Source organism: Pyrus communis, chromosome 3, assembly GCF_963583255.1.
Source record: "Pyrus communis chromosome 3, drPyrComm1.1, whole genome shotgun sequence".
Taxonomy (NCBI): Eukaryota; Viridiplantae; Streptophyta; class Magnoliopsida; order Rosales; family Rosaceae; genus Pyrus; species Pyrus communis.
In genome coordinates, this window is record NC_084805.1 from 20,563,562 (window position 1) to 20,582,079 (window position 18,518).

The window sequence follows — 18,518 nt, forward strand, 5'->3', positions numbered from 1 at the left end:
GAAGACATTGGTGCTTATAATTTCAACTTCTTAAATATGCGTAGCCTTTAAAAAATCTTCATTCTCTTGAAGTAAAATTAGAATTGCTATTCTGACTCTGATTTGTTTATTAACTAATATTCTTTTACTAATATCTAATGGTTACGGTTACTCACAACTACGTAGTATAGCAAGTAATTAATTTGAATCTTCTGCTTGGTTTAAATCTGCTAGGCTTTTGCTTTGATCGAAACTAACTTAGCTAATTAAACTGCTCAATATTTGAATAATTGAATACTGTGATAACCAACGAATTAAGAAAACCCATAAAGCAAATGTATATACATGTCTAATATTTTCAATATGTAATGATTATATATGTAGTTATATAATAATATATACTGACAGTTCGACATATATGCAGTTATGATCAAATTTGTGCTCACTGCACACAAGGGAGAGAGTTACAAGATTAAAATAAGCTTGCAGGAACTTGTAACCTTTAAATTTGTGCTCTTTCTATGCTATACAACTTTGCTTCCAGTTTTCCCATTTCCAAGAAAGTAAAGGAAGAAAAAAAGAGAGAAAGAAGATGCAGGTTTGCATTTCCTAGAGAACAATCACACGAGAACATCAACTGTACAAGCATCCCGTTTCTTTTGAAACAATTAATGATATATCATGATATATCTCAAACAGTGTAGCAATTCAATACAATTATGAGACAGCTGCAGATATCAGATCATTCAACTCTAGCCATATGCACGCTCACCCCAAAAAGGACCAGCTAGTAACCCCACCTTATCACCACATAAAATATTAGAACAAGGAAAAAAATGAATATTTCAAGATCAATTGGACTAAAGACATTTTGCAGGACTGAATTAGTACAGAAATTGAGCATGCCATGAAGTAGATTACTATCTTAAGTACTAAACAAATTAACTGAGAAATTAAGAAAAAAAAAACAGCAGGAAAAAAAAAAAAAAAAAGTTGCATAAACCTATAAGTTTAATCATCCAATAGATCTATGATTAAAATTCAACCTTCTCAAACCATCTATAATTTCAGTCTACTATTGGGTTGCTGAGAGAAGAAGGGAAAAAAAGCAAATTTCAAATCTAAAATAACTTAACTAATTCCCCCAAAAGTAGGGAAGAATATTGCAGCTAAAGATGCCCAAGTCGAAGCTCCAGATCCACTTCCTCCTTGTGATCTTTGAGCAACCCTATGTCCAAATCCAAGTCCAAGTCCAAGTGCAACTCCAAGTCAACCCTAATTATTTTATTCTCTTCCTCCGGATCAATCTTGTTGAAGTATTCATCATCTCTTTGTGCAAAACCCTTAAATATTTGTCCAGCCTCATGATCAACACCACCTCCCATGCCTTTCTTGGGAATCAGATCAGGAAAATGATTTTCCGGCCAGTAGTCATATCTCGGTTTTTTATTTTCATCCATAGATGAAGCTGATGAAGGTGTAGAGACCAGAGTCCTCAGAGAAGGAGAAAACAAGGAATGACATGATGAAAGAGATGAGGATGATGATGTAGAAAAATAAGAGCTAGGGTTAGGGCTAGGGATTTGAGGACATATTTCTGAAGAAAGGGTTGGAGGTAGGAGTCTCAACCTAGCTCTGTCTCTTCTGTGAACATTCATATGACCCCCAAGTGCTTGAGCAGACCTGAACTCTCTCTTGCAAAAGCTACATGCAAAGTTTCTTGTAGGCCATGAATTATCACATAAATTTTCTCCTTCAAAGAAGTTGATACAATCCATTGATCTCGATCCCTTCAGCATCGGTATCTTGCTACAAGTACTCAAGTGAGCCTCTCCATATCACATCTGGTTCAGTTCATCAAATGAAACATAAAAAACGGATTTAATTATGCTATAATCGGAGTAAAACGAAAACCCCATCTTTTAATTTCACAATTTGAGAGAGAGAGAGAGAGAGAGAGAGAGAGAGAGAGAGAGAGAGAGAGAGACTCACTGAGCAGTTGGATCAGAGAACTATAGTAGTTCGGGTCGAGGAAAGCTGGCTGAGCTGACACTGAAATAAGAAGAAGAAGAAGAAGAAGAAGAAGATGAAGATCCTATTTGATATGAAGTACTACAAATAAAGGCCAAAGTGCTGATACCTATATCTGGATATTGCTCAGCAATGGAAGTGTACAAACTTAAAAAGACATTATTTTAACTTTTTGCTGATTCTAGGAGAGATGTGTCTAGCAAATGTGCCTTACGAAGTGTAATACATGAGGACATGGGAAACTAGCTAAAGCTAGCTAGGGTTTTGTGGTCAGTGGGAATAGGAGGAATATCGGAACATGTAAAAGCATATGACTTGTAAAAAGCTCACTGCGCACTTGAAGGGTGTATAATTAGGGAAAGGATCCTCGCCGGATTTTTTCTTGGAGATCCTAGAGATCCCGTGATCGTGATTGTTCATCGTACATTGTATGGTTAGAAATCATTTCAAAATTTAAAATTTAAAATTAAATATAAATAGTACCCAACAAAAACTGACCGTACGATGCACAATAAACGGTCATGATCTCAGAATTCCTAGGATCTCTAGGAAAAGGATCCAACGAGGATCCTTTTCCGTATAATTATTATGCAGGACTTGCGGTATATAATTATAATGGCATATATGCCTTAAGATGAACACCTCCATAGGATTTTGCGTTAATCCCAGTAATTATGGTTGTACTATAGAGAGGTGCCTCCTTTTTACTTAAAGAGTGAGAGAGGGGGAGGGTTCACCTGACCTCTATTAATTAAAGTGTGTTAGCAATGTAATTAACTTTGTGTCCTATTATTGTTGATTTTTCCACAACACGATTAAGCTGGTGAAAATGTGGTTATAATGTATAAGACTCCTAATTTCAAGAAATGCTAGAGACTGTGTCACATTGTATATCACCTCGCTAGCATAGGTGATGCCTACTTCTGATGTGGTTTTTATTATAAAGCCATACATTAATGGTGGATTAGGCTAGTTAATTAGGGCAACATGCCCTTGTTACAACCATATTCGATTTCTCTCCATGTAGATTTAAAATAGTTTAAAACAGATGGCTTGTTTACGGAAACACCTCCCTAAAACTCAACTCGTTTAACTTAATTCCTTGAAATTCATATTTTGTCACTTAACCCATTGAGACTAAACTTGTGTGTCTCACTTGGCTTCTACATCCAAAGCCTGTTAATAAATCCGTTGCAATTGTTTACGTTGTACAAATAGAACAACTTGTTTGTTGAGATGTGTGCCACATAAATAGTTTTAACGGGTTTATTAACGTATTTTAGCAATAGGGGCAAAGTGAGATGCAAGTTGATTTCAAGAGATTAAGTGGCAAAATTTATGTTTTAGGGGTAGATTTATGACTCGTTTGGAACTACTTAATTAAAAAGCACTTATGCTCAAAAGAACTTTCAATTTTAAGCACTTATTAGAAGCACATTGAAAGTTTCAATAAAAATGCATATTCTTCTGGACATACACTTCTTCATGTGCTTTTTTGAACCTAAAAACACTTCAAATTTTTTTATGTAAAACGGGGTTGGTTTGGTATTGCTGTGCTTTGGAAAAAAACTGATTCTGCTATGCTGTGAGAATAAGCTCATTTTTGCTGCTTCCCGTTTTCAGCTTCTTTTCACCTAAAAGTGTGAAAATAAGTTGTTTTAAGTGTTTGTCAAACACCTTTTTTAGCCCAGTTTTTTTTTATATCCATTTTTTATAAATGCACATCAGTACCAAACCAGTACGTAGTCATTCACTTTTAGTGCTTTGAAAGTACTTTAAATTATTTTAAATACGTAGTCTATGGTTCACAAAACCGCTTTAAATTACAAGTTGCCACCCCCATACGCATGAAAGGATTTGGGATTTTACTCATCCCAAATCTGAAAAATCTCATAAATACAGAAAAATTTATAGGTATATTCGGGATAGTTCACCGTTGAACACTGATGAAAACCATCAAACAGAATTTCGGTCTACATTATTGAATCCAACTGTAACATGAAATTTGGAAGATTATGCCCACGTGGCGGTGTTACAGTTACATTGAAAAAAATTAGGAGAAAACGAGAAAATTGGCTTGATCTGAATCAACACAAATGTTTTCCACATAAGCAGTTGTTTGTAAAGAAAAGTACCACAAAATATATACTGAGTTGAGATAAATTAACACATTGAAGCTATCTGATACAATCAATTACAGTGAAATGTTAACAGTAAAACTGGAGGAGGATTCTTATGCACACGCTAACGTCGTGAAATGAAATCACAAAGGACGTTAGTGAATGAGCTCCGACTACGTACTACTCTAAAGTTTACTACACTTGATCCTTTGCTACATGCTACCTGACTAATTGATCTATATATTCCTGAGAGAAACTTGTCGGTCTATGATCCTGTATGAAGCATATGGGACGTATATGTTCAAGTCTGGCGATCTATTTACAGTGCCAGAAGTCTGACGTTTAATGAGAGACCCAAATCTAAGCAAGAAGGAAGAAAAATAATTAGAACAAGCTCCGTCAGAAGAAGTCATCAAAAGCCCCCTCCTTCTCACTTTCGGATCCTGCAAAATGTATCATCGAGGGAAAAAAGAAAACATAAAGCAATGAAACACAACTCGTAAGTTAGAAACATAAACCATTTTATCCAAGTTGCAAGGTGAGAAAATGATGTGCAAGGAAATGACTGCTGAATCATGATATCTTTTAGAAAATTTGAGAAGATTCTAATAATTATTTTCTCAATTGAATAAAAGACGGCAACAAGCTGATCTAGATTGCGCTTAGTTTTAGCGAATTAAATCACCATAGAAACATTAAATGTTATGTATGATACATGACCGTTGTGACCAAAAGGTCAAGGGTTTGAGTCGTGGAAACAACCTCTTTGCAAAGCAAGGATAAGGCTGAGTACGATACACGTTCCCCCCAGACCCTCGCAAAGGAGGGAGCCTTGTTGGCCTAGGGTCGCCCTTTTATCATATAGGACCATTGTCTTTTGTGAAATCACTTACAAAGTGGGATCAAATGCAAACTCACTTAGAAAATTGATGGTGGTTCTGGATTAAAATTACATGACCAGAAAATTAAAATGCATAGAACTGAGCTAACCTGAAACTTCTATGCCTGAAACGTCCTGAACTATAAGCTGGATAGAATTGGGGCCGAGAGAGGAAAAGTTAGCTGAACTTGTAGCTGGAGCTGGAAAAGTGAAATCTGAGTCGGCGGATGAACATTCAGAGTTACTGGAAATGCTATCAAACCCTTCATGTCTAACAAAAGGTCCTGAAGTTGTTGAACTTGACTTGGACGCGGTAGATAAGATTGTTTTCAGCTCCGAAACTTGGTTTGACATGCAATATATCATCCTGACACACACTAGATTATATTTAGTATTAGTCAAATGAATTTATGAGCAGCTTTACAAACACCATTAGAATGATCGTAAGCTGTCATATATGCACGAATCTTAACAAGTAAGAAGCAAAATTCCCATCACTGAAACGCTCCGTCTCTGGTACTTTCCAGCTTAATGCATCATGTAGCCAAAGAAAAAGAAATCTTAATTAATGATTTAAAGGAAATTAGATTGGGTATCTCATTACAGTGATTGTGAATCGAATTATTTTTTAAAGAAAAACCTATAACACGCTTCAACAAATAGGATTTGATAGTCCTAACATACAGAAACTATATTTGATTCCTTTCTATGGTGAAGAAACTAGACAAGCACATACACAAAATGAATGAGAACTGAAATACAGAGAGAGTATAATTTGTACTACCTGTTCAAAGATTCCTGAAGCTGATGAACTATTCTTTCAGTTTCCTCTAATTTTTTACGTCCTTCCTCACTTGATACCCGAGCTTCTACAAACCTCCTTTCACACTCATTGGCTCTTTGTTTTTCTGCTTGCAACATGGCCTATGTGAAAAAAGACAGGAGTATCAATTTGTAGATGCTGCAATTCCTAAGCCAGTAAAAGATGGTAACAAAATTGACATAAACCTAATGTTAATTCCCTCATCTATTAGTTCGATATCATTACCTTCAGACTTTCAACCTCTGCAGTAAGAGTTTTAACTCTTTCAGCATTTTGATCAGGACTTGAAAGATCTTTGGTCATAGAGCATGCGTCTTCAGTTTCTACCTGTGCAACCTGACTTTTAGACAACACATCTATTTCAACACCTCTGCTTACATTAGTAAGCAGGGGGGACTCTGCATTTGTTGCCTCTTTAACCTTTTCTTTTTCCAAGTCAGTCTGCAAAAATTATTTAAACGTTTAGTAAAAAGTAAAAAAAAAGCACTACCTGACATAACGCTCCTGACTTTATACAAAGTATAATACTCGTCTGTAACAAATAGATTTCATTACGAGAATTGAGAAGTAAAGAAACTTTGTGCCACATTATTGTGAGTGCCATGTATTGATTTCAACAAGTTGATCAGGATATTCTTTGATATTTCTTAATTTCTATCAGTGCAACCTGATATTAAAGCAACAAATACATTTCAACTTTGCTCACACTAGCTTGCACGGAAGACTCCAACTCTGTTGTTTCTTCTCCTTTTGCTTCCAAGTCAGTCTGCACAAATTAGCATAATTCAGTAAAAGAATTTAAAAGGGACTGCCTAGCATGAAGATTCTGAACTCGGAGAAAGTACAATAGTCATCTGTAAAACATTGAGTTCATAATACGAATTTTAAGTGAAGATATTATCTTTTATGATGCTTCTGATCATGTAGAAAGGATAGTTCCATTACAAGATTTAAAAGTGAAGATATTTGATGCCCCAGTAACCCTAGCATAATGTTTATCATTCATATGCAAAGCATTGATTTCTTAGTAAGAGCTTAGAAGTAAATAAATTTGGTGCTGCATTATTGATATTTCTTTAAGTTCTGAACAATAACTTTCAGCTTAGATTGGGCTCTACATATAAAATCATTACAAGCAGCCATTGTCCGTAAACCTCTCTTTAGACAATTGAGGAGAATTTAATTTTGAGGTTTTCTCCACATGTTTCACAAATCCTTTGGGAATGTGAAAAGCAACCAAATATGTAATATAGAGAAACAAGAAACTAGGTCACCTGAATAACTGCCGCATTAACTTTACATCTAAAATCTTCACGAGCAGCCATTGCCCGTAAACCTGTCTGTAAGACAAGGGAGGACCAAGATGAGAGCCTTTTCTCAAACTATGTATATTTTATATAGAAACTCTGTACATTGCATGTAGAAAGTCTTCCAAGCAAGGCATTAAGACAAATTCTTTGAAAAAGTGAAAAGCACCTCTGTATATTGTATATAGAAAGTTAGCAACGGAGGAAGCTGGATAATCACCTGAATAATAATTGCCGCATTAACCCTATATCTAAATTCATCACGGGCAGCCATTGCCAGCACGCCTGCCTGTAAGATAGTCGAAGAGAACTTTATTCTGAGATAATCTTTTCTCGCCAGGCGTTTACGGGCAGTCTTCTGAATTTTAACTGCAGAAATCTCCCGCTTCTTGAGCTTCAATAACTTGCGAGCCAGTTCTCCTGAATCATAACAACGAAATACTTGTGAAATATTGTATTATATAAAACTAGCAAGTATATGCAGGTAATTGCAAAGGTATTTAGTATATATAGCTGATAAGCGCACTAACTGCTAGGGTAACGGAAATCTACATAAATGAATGAGGAGGATCAAATCCATCAAAATACATTCAGTAAAACTTAAAATTTTAAGGATTTTGCATGAAAAAAGAAAAAAAAAAGGAACATCTCAAGAAAATGGCTACCTCTTCTTTTTATGCACTCACCTTTACAAAATGATTGTACGCAAATAGAAGCCTCCAGTGTAGAAACATACTTCTTACGAGTAATACAAGTTCTGCCCCGGGTTTGAATCACCTTAGCTGAGTCACCGAGTAAGAGTATTCTCTTTGCATCTAGCTCAGCCATCTGACCAGCTCTTAGGAAAACCTTTGTTTTCCCCATCTGAGTAAACAAATAAATAGATAAAGCTTAATTGAATATATAAAGATATCTTGCAAGTAAACGTAATCTTTGATTTTAAGGTATTTCACACTGCCTCTATAAATAAGCCATGGGTAAACTCTTTAGGGGAAAATTCATTATTTACAGAACAATTTTGGGCCTTGAATTTCTATTGGTCTTCCTATTTTCTTTCCTCCCCTCCTTATTCCCTCTTCACTCTGTTTTCAGTTATTTCAATTGGGTTATGCATCATAGCTAATCCAATTAACAATCGTCATAGGTTCGGAGCTTCCTTAGTATATGATAATTCTGTTGAAACACCAAGGCAAAGCCAAGTATATCTGGAGTTCCATAATCTTCTGTTGTGAATCTTGTCATGTGATTGTCAATGTAAGAGAGATTGATAAGCACTAATGCTCTTATTACCTGATAATCTTTAAGCCCCATCTTCACCAGAATCTTTTCGCTGGCTTCATTTTCAGGACAACTGATCATATAGGCATTGAGTTCAGAAGTGGGAACATAACCAAAACGCCATTGAAAAACCAGAAAAGATAGCAATGAGATTGAAGACGAAAATGTGAAAAAAAAAAAATGGATGCATAAGTTGAAACTTACTCCATTTTTAAAACTTCCGGGGCCAGGACACGAAATCGAGTTAAAAATTCAGCAAAACTCCTGTAAGTAGGGTATCCAGCACATTTTATTCGCACAGCCTCTAAAACACCCTACGCAGATGACGAAGTTTTAATGCCACCAATTCATAATAAGTCATAACACACAATTCACGTTATACTTACACCAGAACGTAGCTGTTGCAAGACATTAACATTCTCAAATATAGCAGGCTTTAAGACACTATTCGGCTTTATACATCTTATGTAATGGGGTTCTGTAAAATTTAGTATTTCCATCAATTGTTGGAGTTGTAGCTGCATCAATAAGGTCAAGAAATTAGGTTTCACCTTTATGAATTAAATCATCTCATGACACCTGGAAAAACATGAGTAATTGCTTTTCCAGTATTTTCTAAAGTACAATCCAAAACACCAATATTCATTCTTTCTGAGACCACAATTGTAGGCAGATGGCCTCAATAGAAGATACCTTAAAACGAGAACTGATGGATGAGAACTTGGAAGATTTGGTTGCCTCCTCAGTAAGTGGAGGGAAAAGGCCTGCTACAAAAGAACATGTTGAAGCACTCAACAAGTCTCGATGTTCAGGAACAATATAGTCTTTATTTTTGTCTAGGAATTGATCAGACTGATATTGTACCTGAAAAAAGAAGTGCAGAAAGTTAACAAAGTTCAGTGGAAACCACATTACAAAAGATAGATTTCAGTGCAAAACACAGGAACCAAGCTCACTTCTCCTGCATAATGAACAATGGTGAAATCTGAGCGGGTCAGTTTTGGCTTGATGAAGCGTTTGTGATCTTTGAATGTCTGATACAGCTTCGTTGAAAATGTTTCATGAGTTGATTTTGGAAACATACTGCAATGCGACAATGTTATCCAAGAAAAATGTGAGTAGAAATTTAAATGAACTATTGAAAACTTAAGTTTTACAATAATGTTTGATAAAAGAACAATGGAGTCAAAGGATTAGATGCAACCAGTATCTGATTGATTTAAACTTGGCATGCATGAAAAGCAGGGTAGAACATCTAATCTAATGGTGGGATCGGAAAAGATGAATGTGATAAATTGCATCTCTCTCTCTCTCTCTCTCTCTCTCTCTGTACATGCACGTATGTATACATACTACATAGGGTCTTCAAAAAGATGAATGTCATAAATTGCATCCAAGTGATTTAAGACCTCTCTCTCTCTCTCTGTGTACATGCACATATGTGTACATACTACATAGGGTCTTCGAACATACTACCTCTCTCTCTCTCTCTCTCTCTCTCTCTCTCTCTCCATTTACATGCCAGTGTGCACACACATGTGTACATAGGGTCTTCGAACATACTACCTAATAAAATAAATCTTACGAAGTTCCAATAAGAGAACAAACCATACTATATAAAGGCAGTTTCTTTTCTTTTGGGCATGAAAATAAGAAGAGTGTCATGATTTCATAAAAAGCTGGAGATGTACTATTCACCTAATACGAAGTATCCGAGCAGGAATCTCTGTCCACATGTGCGTGCAATTTCAGTGAAGAACGTGGATATTTTCTATCTTAACTTCACCTAATATGAAGTATCTGAGCAAGAACCACTTTGTATATGTGCAAGTGTGTGTGTGCATGTAACTGCAGTCAAGAATAAGAGATGTTCATACCAAGCTTCATCAAGTAGAGCAATAATCCCACCTTTCTTCTGCAGAAACAAAATCAATTAGTGATGAGTGTATGGCAGCTAATTCAGTATACTACATAATTTAACTGCTGGATGAACAAATCAGAAATACACTAAAATAAGGCCGAATATACCATTCAGAAACACATGCAGAATTTTAACAATTATTAGCACGGAATGAAAAGACATGCTGGGGTCCAAAATAAAGGTTGCAACAACAAACATGAAGCCCCATAGACATGGCCGTTTGTAATTATACACTCTAATATCATGAATGATGCATCAATGGGAAAGGGACAAGTCTCTGTTTTTAGAATAAAGGCTTATACAACTTTGAGAGAGAGAGAGAGAGAGAGAGAGAGAGAGAGAGAGAGAGGGAGAGAGAATAAAAAGAAGACCTGTTCAATGAGATCCAGAACATCTTTATTATCCACAAATTCTATGTAGCTCCAATCGATTTCCTCTTTAGTGTATTCCTCTTGTTCCGTCTTGAATACATGCTGAATCAAATCATAACACTTAGATGATACATTAAAAAAATTTCCTTAAAACTGAAGTTTTCAAGTATGACTAACCTCGTACCTTGTTGAAATGTTGTTGCAGCTTTTCATTAGTGTAATTAATACAGAACTGCTCAAAACTGCATTAATGAAACATAATAAGTTAGGACTGAAAATACTCAGTGAGATTCTAGCTAAATTTAATTTCATAGTTCTAGCTCAATTTCATATCCTCGTTTATTATTATCTATAACTGAGTGAATTTGGATTCAGCAATACAGACGATTTCCCAAGTACCTTAGTGCAGGTCAGAAGTTCAAGTCACCCGATGGTAGGTAGTGATAGGTCTCCTTACGTGTACTAATAGTCTAGTATAGATTACAATGTCGTTTTGTATTTGTTACATGCACAGAACTTAATCACGCAGATTCCAGCCCAAATATATCTATGCATACCACATTTTTGTAGTCAATCATTACCTGTTAGTTTTGAAGCTTTCAAAACCATATATATCAAGAACCCCAATCAGACATTTTGAGCTAGGGTCTTGTCCGATTGAGAAATTGATCTTATCCACCAACCTGAAGATATAAAGGAAAATAAATAAATCGAAAAAACCAATATTGTTAGATGCTACATTTCCACGGTAAGCATTTGAGTGAAAATGATTCAGAAGATAGAATGTTACCAGTCAAACAAACGAGAATATATAGTTTTGGCCAATCCATCCCTGCTAACTGTTGCGCCAAGGGGATCAAGACTTCTTTTAATAATTTCTTCTGGAGTAACCATTACACGCTTACACAGTGCATCTTCCAATGCCCGAGGATTACACCTGAAATATGAATTAGACAGATCAAAACTGCACTGTGATTGAAAGAGAAAAGTATGAATTATGTCTATAGCAAAGCTTGAGTCACACATGAGAAGTTCTGCTGTCATTTGAAGATGAAAAAGGGATTCATCATTTTTCAGAACAGATGAGTCATTATCTTCCCCATTGGCAAAATCTATATTACCAAGGTGAAGAATTGCAGCTACAACTCTGAAAATAGCCTCCTGAGAGATGAGACAAAATTATTCCCAGATTTTCGGTATAATGATACTTAACTTAGCAGTAAACAAATATCACATTCAAATAAAATAAAATAAAAAATACCTGTTCTACTGCATTTATTCCAACAACATCCATGCCTCTCCGAGTGGCGAGATAATCATGTTGATCACTTATTCCATCAAGTTCATAGCAATTTGATTGATTCAGATAGTGATATAATTTAGGTTCTCCCAACTTATATTTCTCTGTTTCCTGATGAGATTAAATCTGTTAACAGGAAATTTTTGAAAATATCATAGATATGCACTAAAGTAGAAAATTAAGCTATCTACCTGAGGTGGAGCAGCACAAAGGAGATAAAAACAGTGATAGTTACGCTCTGAATCCGAAATCTGGCAAACACGAGATCTCTCTAAGAGATATGTTCTAATGGCTGCCCCTGATATTCTACCACGTTTATCAAATTGAATCTCGACAAATTTCCCAAAGCGGCTTCACCAATATATTCAAGAGAAAAAAGGTTAGGAAAGGACTACGAAAGTTTCAATGTATTTTTTTTTTTTCCACCAGGAATCTCATCACAAAGAACTGCAACCCTGGTTTTTAGGTGCACATGCAAACCCATATTGTTTTCTACTCCTGATTTTAATATACACTGAATGCCCGTGAAATATAAGACGTGAAAGCATATCCAAAGACATGCTGAGCCTACAAACCTAACAACAGCAGAAACAACACAAAATCTCAAAGCATTTAACAATTTCTCACCTGGAATTGTTATTTCTAACAGTCTTAGCATTGCCAAATGCTTCAAGAACTGGATTTGACTGTACCATGTAAGTTACAACAACAACAAAAATTAGAATGGTACAACCCAGTTGAGAAAAAATATTAATAAAATATTGGCACTGAATATCATTTTCTTAGTGATGGGAATGAATGGTTATGCAAGGGTTCAGATCTCACTAGACTGACTAAAACAGTTAGATGCTGAAATACAGTTCAAGCTAAACAGCTTACTTCTAAAACTTTCTGTTCAACACTCCGCCCTTCAGCTGCAGCATTACCACCCAAATAGGCAAGGTAGCGCATAAGCATTTTAGTTGTTTCAGTCTTACCAGCTCCACTTTCCCCACTAACCAGAATCGAGTTGCCTTTTCCCTCAGTAATCATTTCCCTGATCACATTCAGGAAATTCAATTAAATAACTGCATCATCATTTAAAGATAAAGAGTAGCAAGCAAAAGAAACACAGTTCACCTGTATGCAGCATCTGCTATTGCAAAAACATGAGGGCTCAGTTCTCCAAATGGCACTCCATTATACCGTTCCATCATATGAGCATCATACAGATGTGAGAGACTTTGGAATGGATTGATGGCGATGAGAATGTTTCCAGTGTAAGTCTGCCATGATGTCAAAGTATTATAACAGAGACGCCCATAGCTGCAGTGATTAATCACTTTCTTCACCAGGGTGTACATTATTTTACTCAAAACAGAAGATGAGAAAAATCTTACATAAATTTCATTTATCTCATATCTAGTTGCCAAATTGTGAAGCACTCCAGGTTCATGCAAGTATGCTAGCTTAGTCATGTCATCAAGTCCATCAGGAGGAGTTTCTGTATCTTTTGGGTATATTTTTGACAGCTTTGCTACAACCTGGACAAAATGAAAGTAGGTCGACTGAACAAATAAACAAATTGGTGTTTCAGTAAAGCTGCATATGAAGTGACATTTTGGCACATGACTCAAGGAGTCATTTTTACATAAGGAAACTAAGATGGAAATATCAAACAGAAGCTTCTAATAAGAAGAGACTTTCAGTAAGTCCCAAAATGATAACGGATCTGCATAAATTGCTTGCAAGAAACTCAAAATTATAAAAATTATATGTCTATGAAGTCTTTCAGGAGAACATAATAAATCTTGCAGAAGAAGAAGAGGAGAAGGAAAAATGATAGGGAAGGGACAAACCACAATGATATAGACCATGCAGAAAAAGAACCATCCAACACAAAAAAGATAACAGCAGATTTGATCTCTTCTTAAATAACATCTTAGTATTTCTAAGCAGAAGCTAGAACGATGCAGAAAACTGCTGGCCAAAGCTGTGTTAACAAGCACTAAAATACCAATGTCTATAAATGGAGAGAAAATCTTATCGTGCTTGAAATCCAGTTCTTAACTATCTCTTTGGTTAGCCAAAAACACAAAAAATAAAGAAATATCACACCACAACTGCTACTTCTTTGCGTAATGAACCCAACATGTACAAAATCATATAAATACCAACGAAGATCAAAGCCCCAAAATCCTTAAAACTGAAACTAGCAAATAATAAATTAGAAAAATGTTGGATTTAAAGACAAATGAATAAGACCAAAAGCTTCAGACTTAAAATAATAACAACTCTTGTGGCAGAAAGAAAACAATAACAACTGCATTACCTTATTCCCATCACTAGTTTGAATCTCAGCGTCATCACCCTTAATATTTAGTACTTCACCGTCAATCCAAACTGATTCTGGTTTTTCAACCCAAACATGAGAACCAACAACAATGGTCACTGGCTTGGCCTGCAGCAGTTAAAGGTTTTACCACTTAATCAGTTCAATGCTTTCTTTTCCCTTTCAGTAAGCAGTTAAAATCTGGAATGCAAGTAAAATACATCTCCTTTTTCACATTTTTGTTTGGACAATATATACCACAATCCACAATAGTCAGTTTACATGTTCAGTAGGTAATAAGCTCATCAGATCACCGACCACGGAAAAAAAGAAACTTATGGGATCTCATTTTATCCACTGTGTTTTCAATCTAAAAAGATTACAACGATATCCCTAAGCACCCAAGTTTGAATCCACCTCCAGTAGTTTAGAGTACTTTAAAATATCGTCTTTTCGGAAAAAGCACAATAGTTTTCCTTAACCTACACACTAAAGGAGCAGCATTCATCATCATACTACATTTTCATGGGAAGATCACAAATAGAAACCAGAAATGTAAAGCAAAGTTTCGAAATTTGACACACCATTCCAATCGATTCTCAACGAGAAACCCAGAAACGGAGATACCCTTCTGCACAAGAATCAAAACCCACAAAGATTTCAGCGATTTTAATTTCCATTTCTCATAAAAATAATGGTAGATTTTTAGAGTGGAAGGAAACGAAAAAACTTGCAGAAGTTGCTTACTCTTTGCTTTTCTTCTTTTTGTTCCTCGTTGGTTTGGGATTGCGTTGTTCGTGTCGTTTGGTTTGTGGAAGTGGCAGTCTTCGCACGCCCCACAATTCGCCATTCTTGTGGCTCTCTTTCACTCTCTTCGCGCCTTACTCTCACTCTTTCTTCACAGGAAAGAGACGACTGTTAAAATATTTTTCTAAAGTAATTCGTTGGTATTTTATTGGGCCCAAAGAATGGGTCCAGCGGCTTGGAAAATGGATTTTCTTATTGTTCATGTTGGTTTGTGCTCTTGACCAAGAAAATGAGAATTCTTAACGTTTGTCGCTGTCGCAGGTGACTAATAAGAATATTTTTTTGCCGACTGCAAAATCATCATAATGTGATGCAACTTCTTCTTGCAGTGTTTTTACTACACTTCTCTAGCTTGTAAAGTTTAAGCCTTAGTTTGGTATTGAGGTGATTCTGAAAAGAATGGTTATAAAAAAAGCTGGGAGCTTTTTTATGTTTGGTAAACATTCAGTTTCAGTTTTTTTTTTTACAGTTTTGGGTGAAAAAAAGCGAAAAACACAAAACTGCAAAACCCAGCTTTCAAAAACCAGCTTTTTCACATCTGTTTTACATAAAAGTTTATCAAATACTATAATACTGTTTTTTTTTTCAAAAGCACTTTTACAAAAAAGTTTACCAAACACTCTGCTACTTTATTTCACAGTTGCTTATTCTCACGGCATAGCAGAAACAGTTTTTTTTTCAAAGCACAATAATACCAAACCAGCCGCCTCGTGAATGTTATCTTTTCAGTTGGTTAAACGTCCTTTATAATAGAATAGTAATTGTTTTACTACAGTATTCTAGTTTGCGTACCTTGTTTGTCAAGTAATCATTTTATAATATACCGTGAGTGAGCCATGAGGTTGAACTATGTGGAGCCAAGGTTCTAAAATACGTTATGTGCTAGTTGGGCGGCAGGGTGGGACCTAGCACTTAAGCGGATTTAAGTAAATTTATTATATTTCGTGTAAATAAGTATCTGTTTATACTTAAAATATATAATTTCATCATAAACTACAAAATAAAGTGACATATATATTATGAAGTATTGGAACATAATGAAAACGTGGGGAACAAGCATATAATGTGTGTTCATTTAAGTATTCAACAAGTCTCTTACAGTTTATTAAAAAAATAAAATGCAAAATGAAAGTTATCTATTTTATGTCTAAGTGAGTCACAACCTACGCGGGTGCCTGGGCGGGCTAGGTAGATGCCTCAGCAAGTTTAGGTCTTTCTTAATTTCCAAACGTCTAGGCATTAATCAAGGCGGTGACCAGCCGCCTAACGCCTAGGCGAGAACTTTTAGAACAATGTGTGGGGCATATAATAGTGAGATATGTTTTGTATGTGCAAATTGTTTGAGTAGCATAAGATGCCTTTTATTTTAGAGAGTTTTAACGAAACACTCCCGGTACTGTTCACTTTTAACAAAACACCTCCGGTATTGTTCACTTTTAACGAAAACCCACATTTTTACCTTTTCCTTGTACTATTCACAACACCTTTATTTGTCATTTTTCATTAAAACTAAAATTTTTTGGACTTTTCATTAGTTTTCCTTTTATTTTAAGTAGAAACTAATGAAAAACACTAAAATACTTCATGTTTAATCATCATGACATAAAACTTTCAAATTTTCCAGAATAGGCAAAGCGGTACTTCCACCCACATCATTCAAAGAAGACAAGCAAAATCATGGAGGAGTCCAAAACAGCATAAAAGCAAAAGATTCCAATTTCACTTTCAGAAACAATCCATGTTTTCAAAAACAATGACATGGTCATAGAAAATGAAAATGTTTTCTATATAATATTACATCTTTTTGAAAAGATCTTTGTAACGTCATACTTGTGTATATGAAAGGGTTCTCCTTCATGCACACACAATCCCTAAACACAAACCTCTAAACAGACGAACACAAACCTCTACACAGAACCAACTTTCCATAGTTTTCTAGCATCCTTTGTAAATTTTTATAAATCAATAAAAGAGTAAGTGTACATATTCAAGTAGTTTCTTCAGTCTTAAGTACGTTTCCTTTCCTTTCCTTCTTTTAGTATATTTGTTTAAATAGACTTCTAATCCAAAACAAGAAAACATTATTGTAGGTATATTATTATCTTGCTAAACTGATGATCATATTTTGTTCGAGAACTATTTTATAGTTGAATGTTTGTCATACAAATATTTGGACATTAACCAAGATACCTATGAGTTTAGTTTTTGTGGTCTTATAGCATTGTAAGTAGTCATCATGTTGAAACATATCGAGTTCTATATACAAGGTATTATGTCTAGTTGTTACAATGGTCATCTGACTATTTAACTAGGCCTTACTCCGAACTTGATATCAGAGCCAAGTTTAATATTTAAATAATATTACAGTAAAGTATCTTGATAATATAAGTCATCAACACAACTAATAATACACACTTGTGTTATTTTGAATGAACATTGTATATTATTGTCTTTGTAGACTTTGTCAACCACAACCATCAGGAATTTGTTGTCATAGACATCCTATTATAATTAGCATGAAGAGAAGATTAGCATATATTTATAAAAAAAATTTTAATAAAAACATGAAGAAGTAAATGTTTTATCTTAGTTATATTGAACACCCTACTTTTACCAATAAGGATAAAGAAGTGCAGCATAAGGTATTAACAGCAAAAAGAGCACTGATCATACTTTATAGTCATTGAGAGAATAAAGAGAGTTTTTAAGAACCATTAGCGATAACTTTAGAGAATGGTAGTCTGTAGTTATGATAGATTACCTTAATTTAAAAAATAGTAAATAACAAAAGAGAAAAATCACCCTAGACCAAATAGTTTAGTTTGTTATTTTTCATTAGGCGATCATAACACTACTACAAAATTACCTATAACTGGTGGTCCAAAAACCGACAAGAAAACATAATTTCTGTCGGATAATAGGTAAAAATCCGACATAAACTATTGTAATATCGGATAACAAAACCGACACCATTACCAGCGTCACGAAAAGGCTTTTGATGTCAGTTAGTCCCCTTAATCGGCCACGAAAAAGGAAAGCAATATAAAATAAAATAAAGGATAGTGTGTCAGGTAAAAGTGACATTAAAACTCACGTCGGATATAGGCAACATTAAAAAAGGATAGTAGTGTCAGTCCTAACCGACACCACCTAACTATTTAATAAATAAAAGGGGTTTTTTTATTGAAATTTAAAATAAACCTGGTACTAGATTATATATTGATTATGGTCCCTTGATGTGTCCTTAATTCAAAATAATTAATGTACATTTTATTTAATACCTCCCATTAAATATTTAAATTTATTAATATACAAATTTTAATTTATTTTTTGACCAAAAAAAGTTTTTTTTTAATTTATTAATTTTATTTAACATTCTTCAAACTTGAA

General features: G+C 34.9%; 2 protein-coding genes across 2 annotated transcripts; both read right to left on the minus strand.

Moving 5' to 3' along the window:
* Positions 1-714: 714 nt before the first annotated feature.
* On the minus strand, positions 715-2,271 carry LOC137727253 (transcriptional regulator SUPERMAN-like). Its single transcript, XM_068466109.1, has 3 exons — positions 2,120-2,271; positions 1,972-2,031; positions 715-1,823 (listed from the first exon to the last, which is right to left on the minus strand). Exon 3 carries the CDS (start codon positions 1,776-1,778, stop codon positions 1,149-1,151), a length of 630 nt encoding a protein of 209 aa, XP_068322210.1. The 5' UTR covers positions 1,779-1,823; positions 1,972-2,031; positions 2,120-2,271; the 3' UTR covers positions 715-1,148.
* A 1,888-nt stretch (positions 2,272-4,159) lies between these two features.
* On the minus strand, positions 4,160-15,211 carry LOC137727928 (myosin-16-like). Its single transcript, XM_068466795.1, has 28 exons — positions 15,069-15,211; positions 14,906-14,952; positions 14,322-14,450; positions 13,390-13,557; positions 13,130-13,275; positions 12,890-13,046; positions 12,638-12,696; positions 12,202-12,361; positions 11,972-12,121; positions 11,735-11,871; positions 11,501-11,647; positions 11,292-11,393; positions 10,895-10,952; positions 10,711-10,812; positions 10,296-10,333; positions 9,375-9,501; positions 9,112-9,282; positions 8,805-8,936; positions 8,623-8,732; positions 8,431-8,491; positions 7,827-8,004; positions 7,361-7,560; positions 7,108-7,173; positions 6,540-6,599; positions 6,059-6,274; positions 5,795-5,934; positions 5,121-5,377; positions 4,160-4,573 (listed from the first exon to the last, which is right to left on the minus strand). The coding sequence occupies exons 2-28, from the start codon at positions 14,906-14,908 to the stop codon at positions 4,530-4,532; spliced, it is 3,318 nt and encodes a 1,105-aa protein (XP_068322896.1). The 5' UTR covers positions 14,909-14,952; positions 15,069-15,211; the 3' UTR covers positions 4,160-4,529.
* Positions 15,212-18,518: the final 3,307 nt, after the last annotated feature.

Excerpts from the sequence above, each read along its gene's own strand:
- LOC137727253 (XM_068466109.1), bottom strand. The coding sequence starts at position 1,778 with ATGCTGAAGGGATCGAGATCAATGGATTGTATCAACTTCTTTGAAGGA.
- LOC137727928 (XM_068466795.1), bottom strand. Across the intron at positions 13,276-13,389 it reads ATGAGATAAATGAAATTTAT|ACTTACACTGGAAACATTCT; the intron begins GTAAGATTTTTC and ends ACATCATGGCAG. Across the intron at positions 5,378-5,794 it reads CTTCAGGAATCTTTGAACAG|GATGATATATTGCATGTCAA; the intron begins GTAGTACAAATT and ends AGTGTGTGTCAG.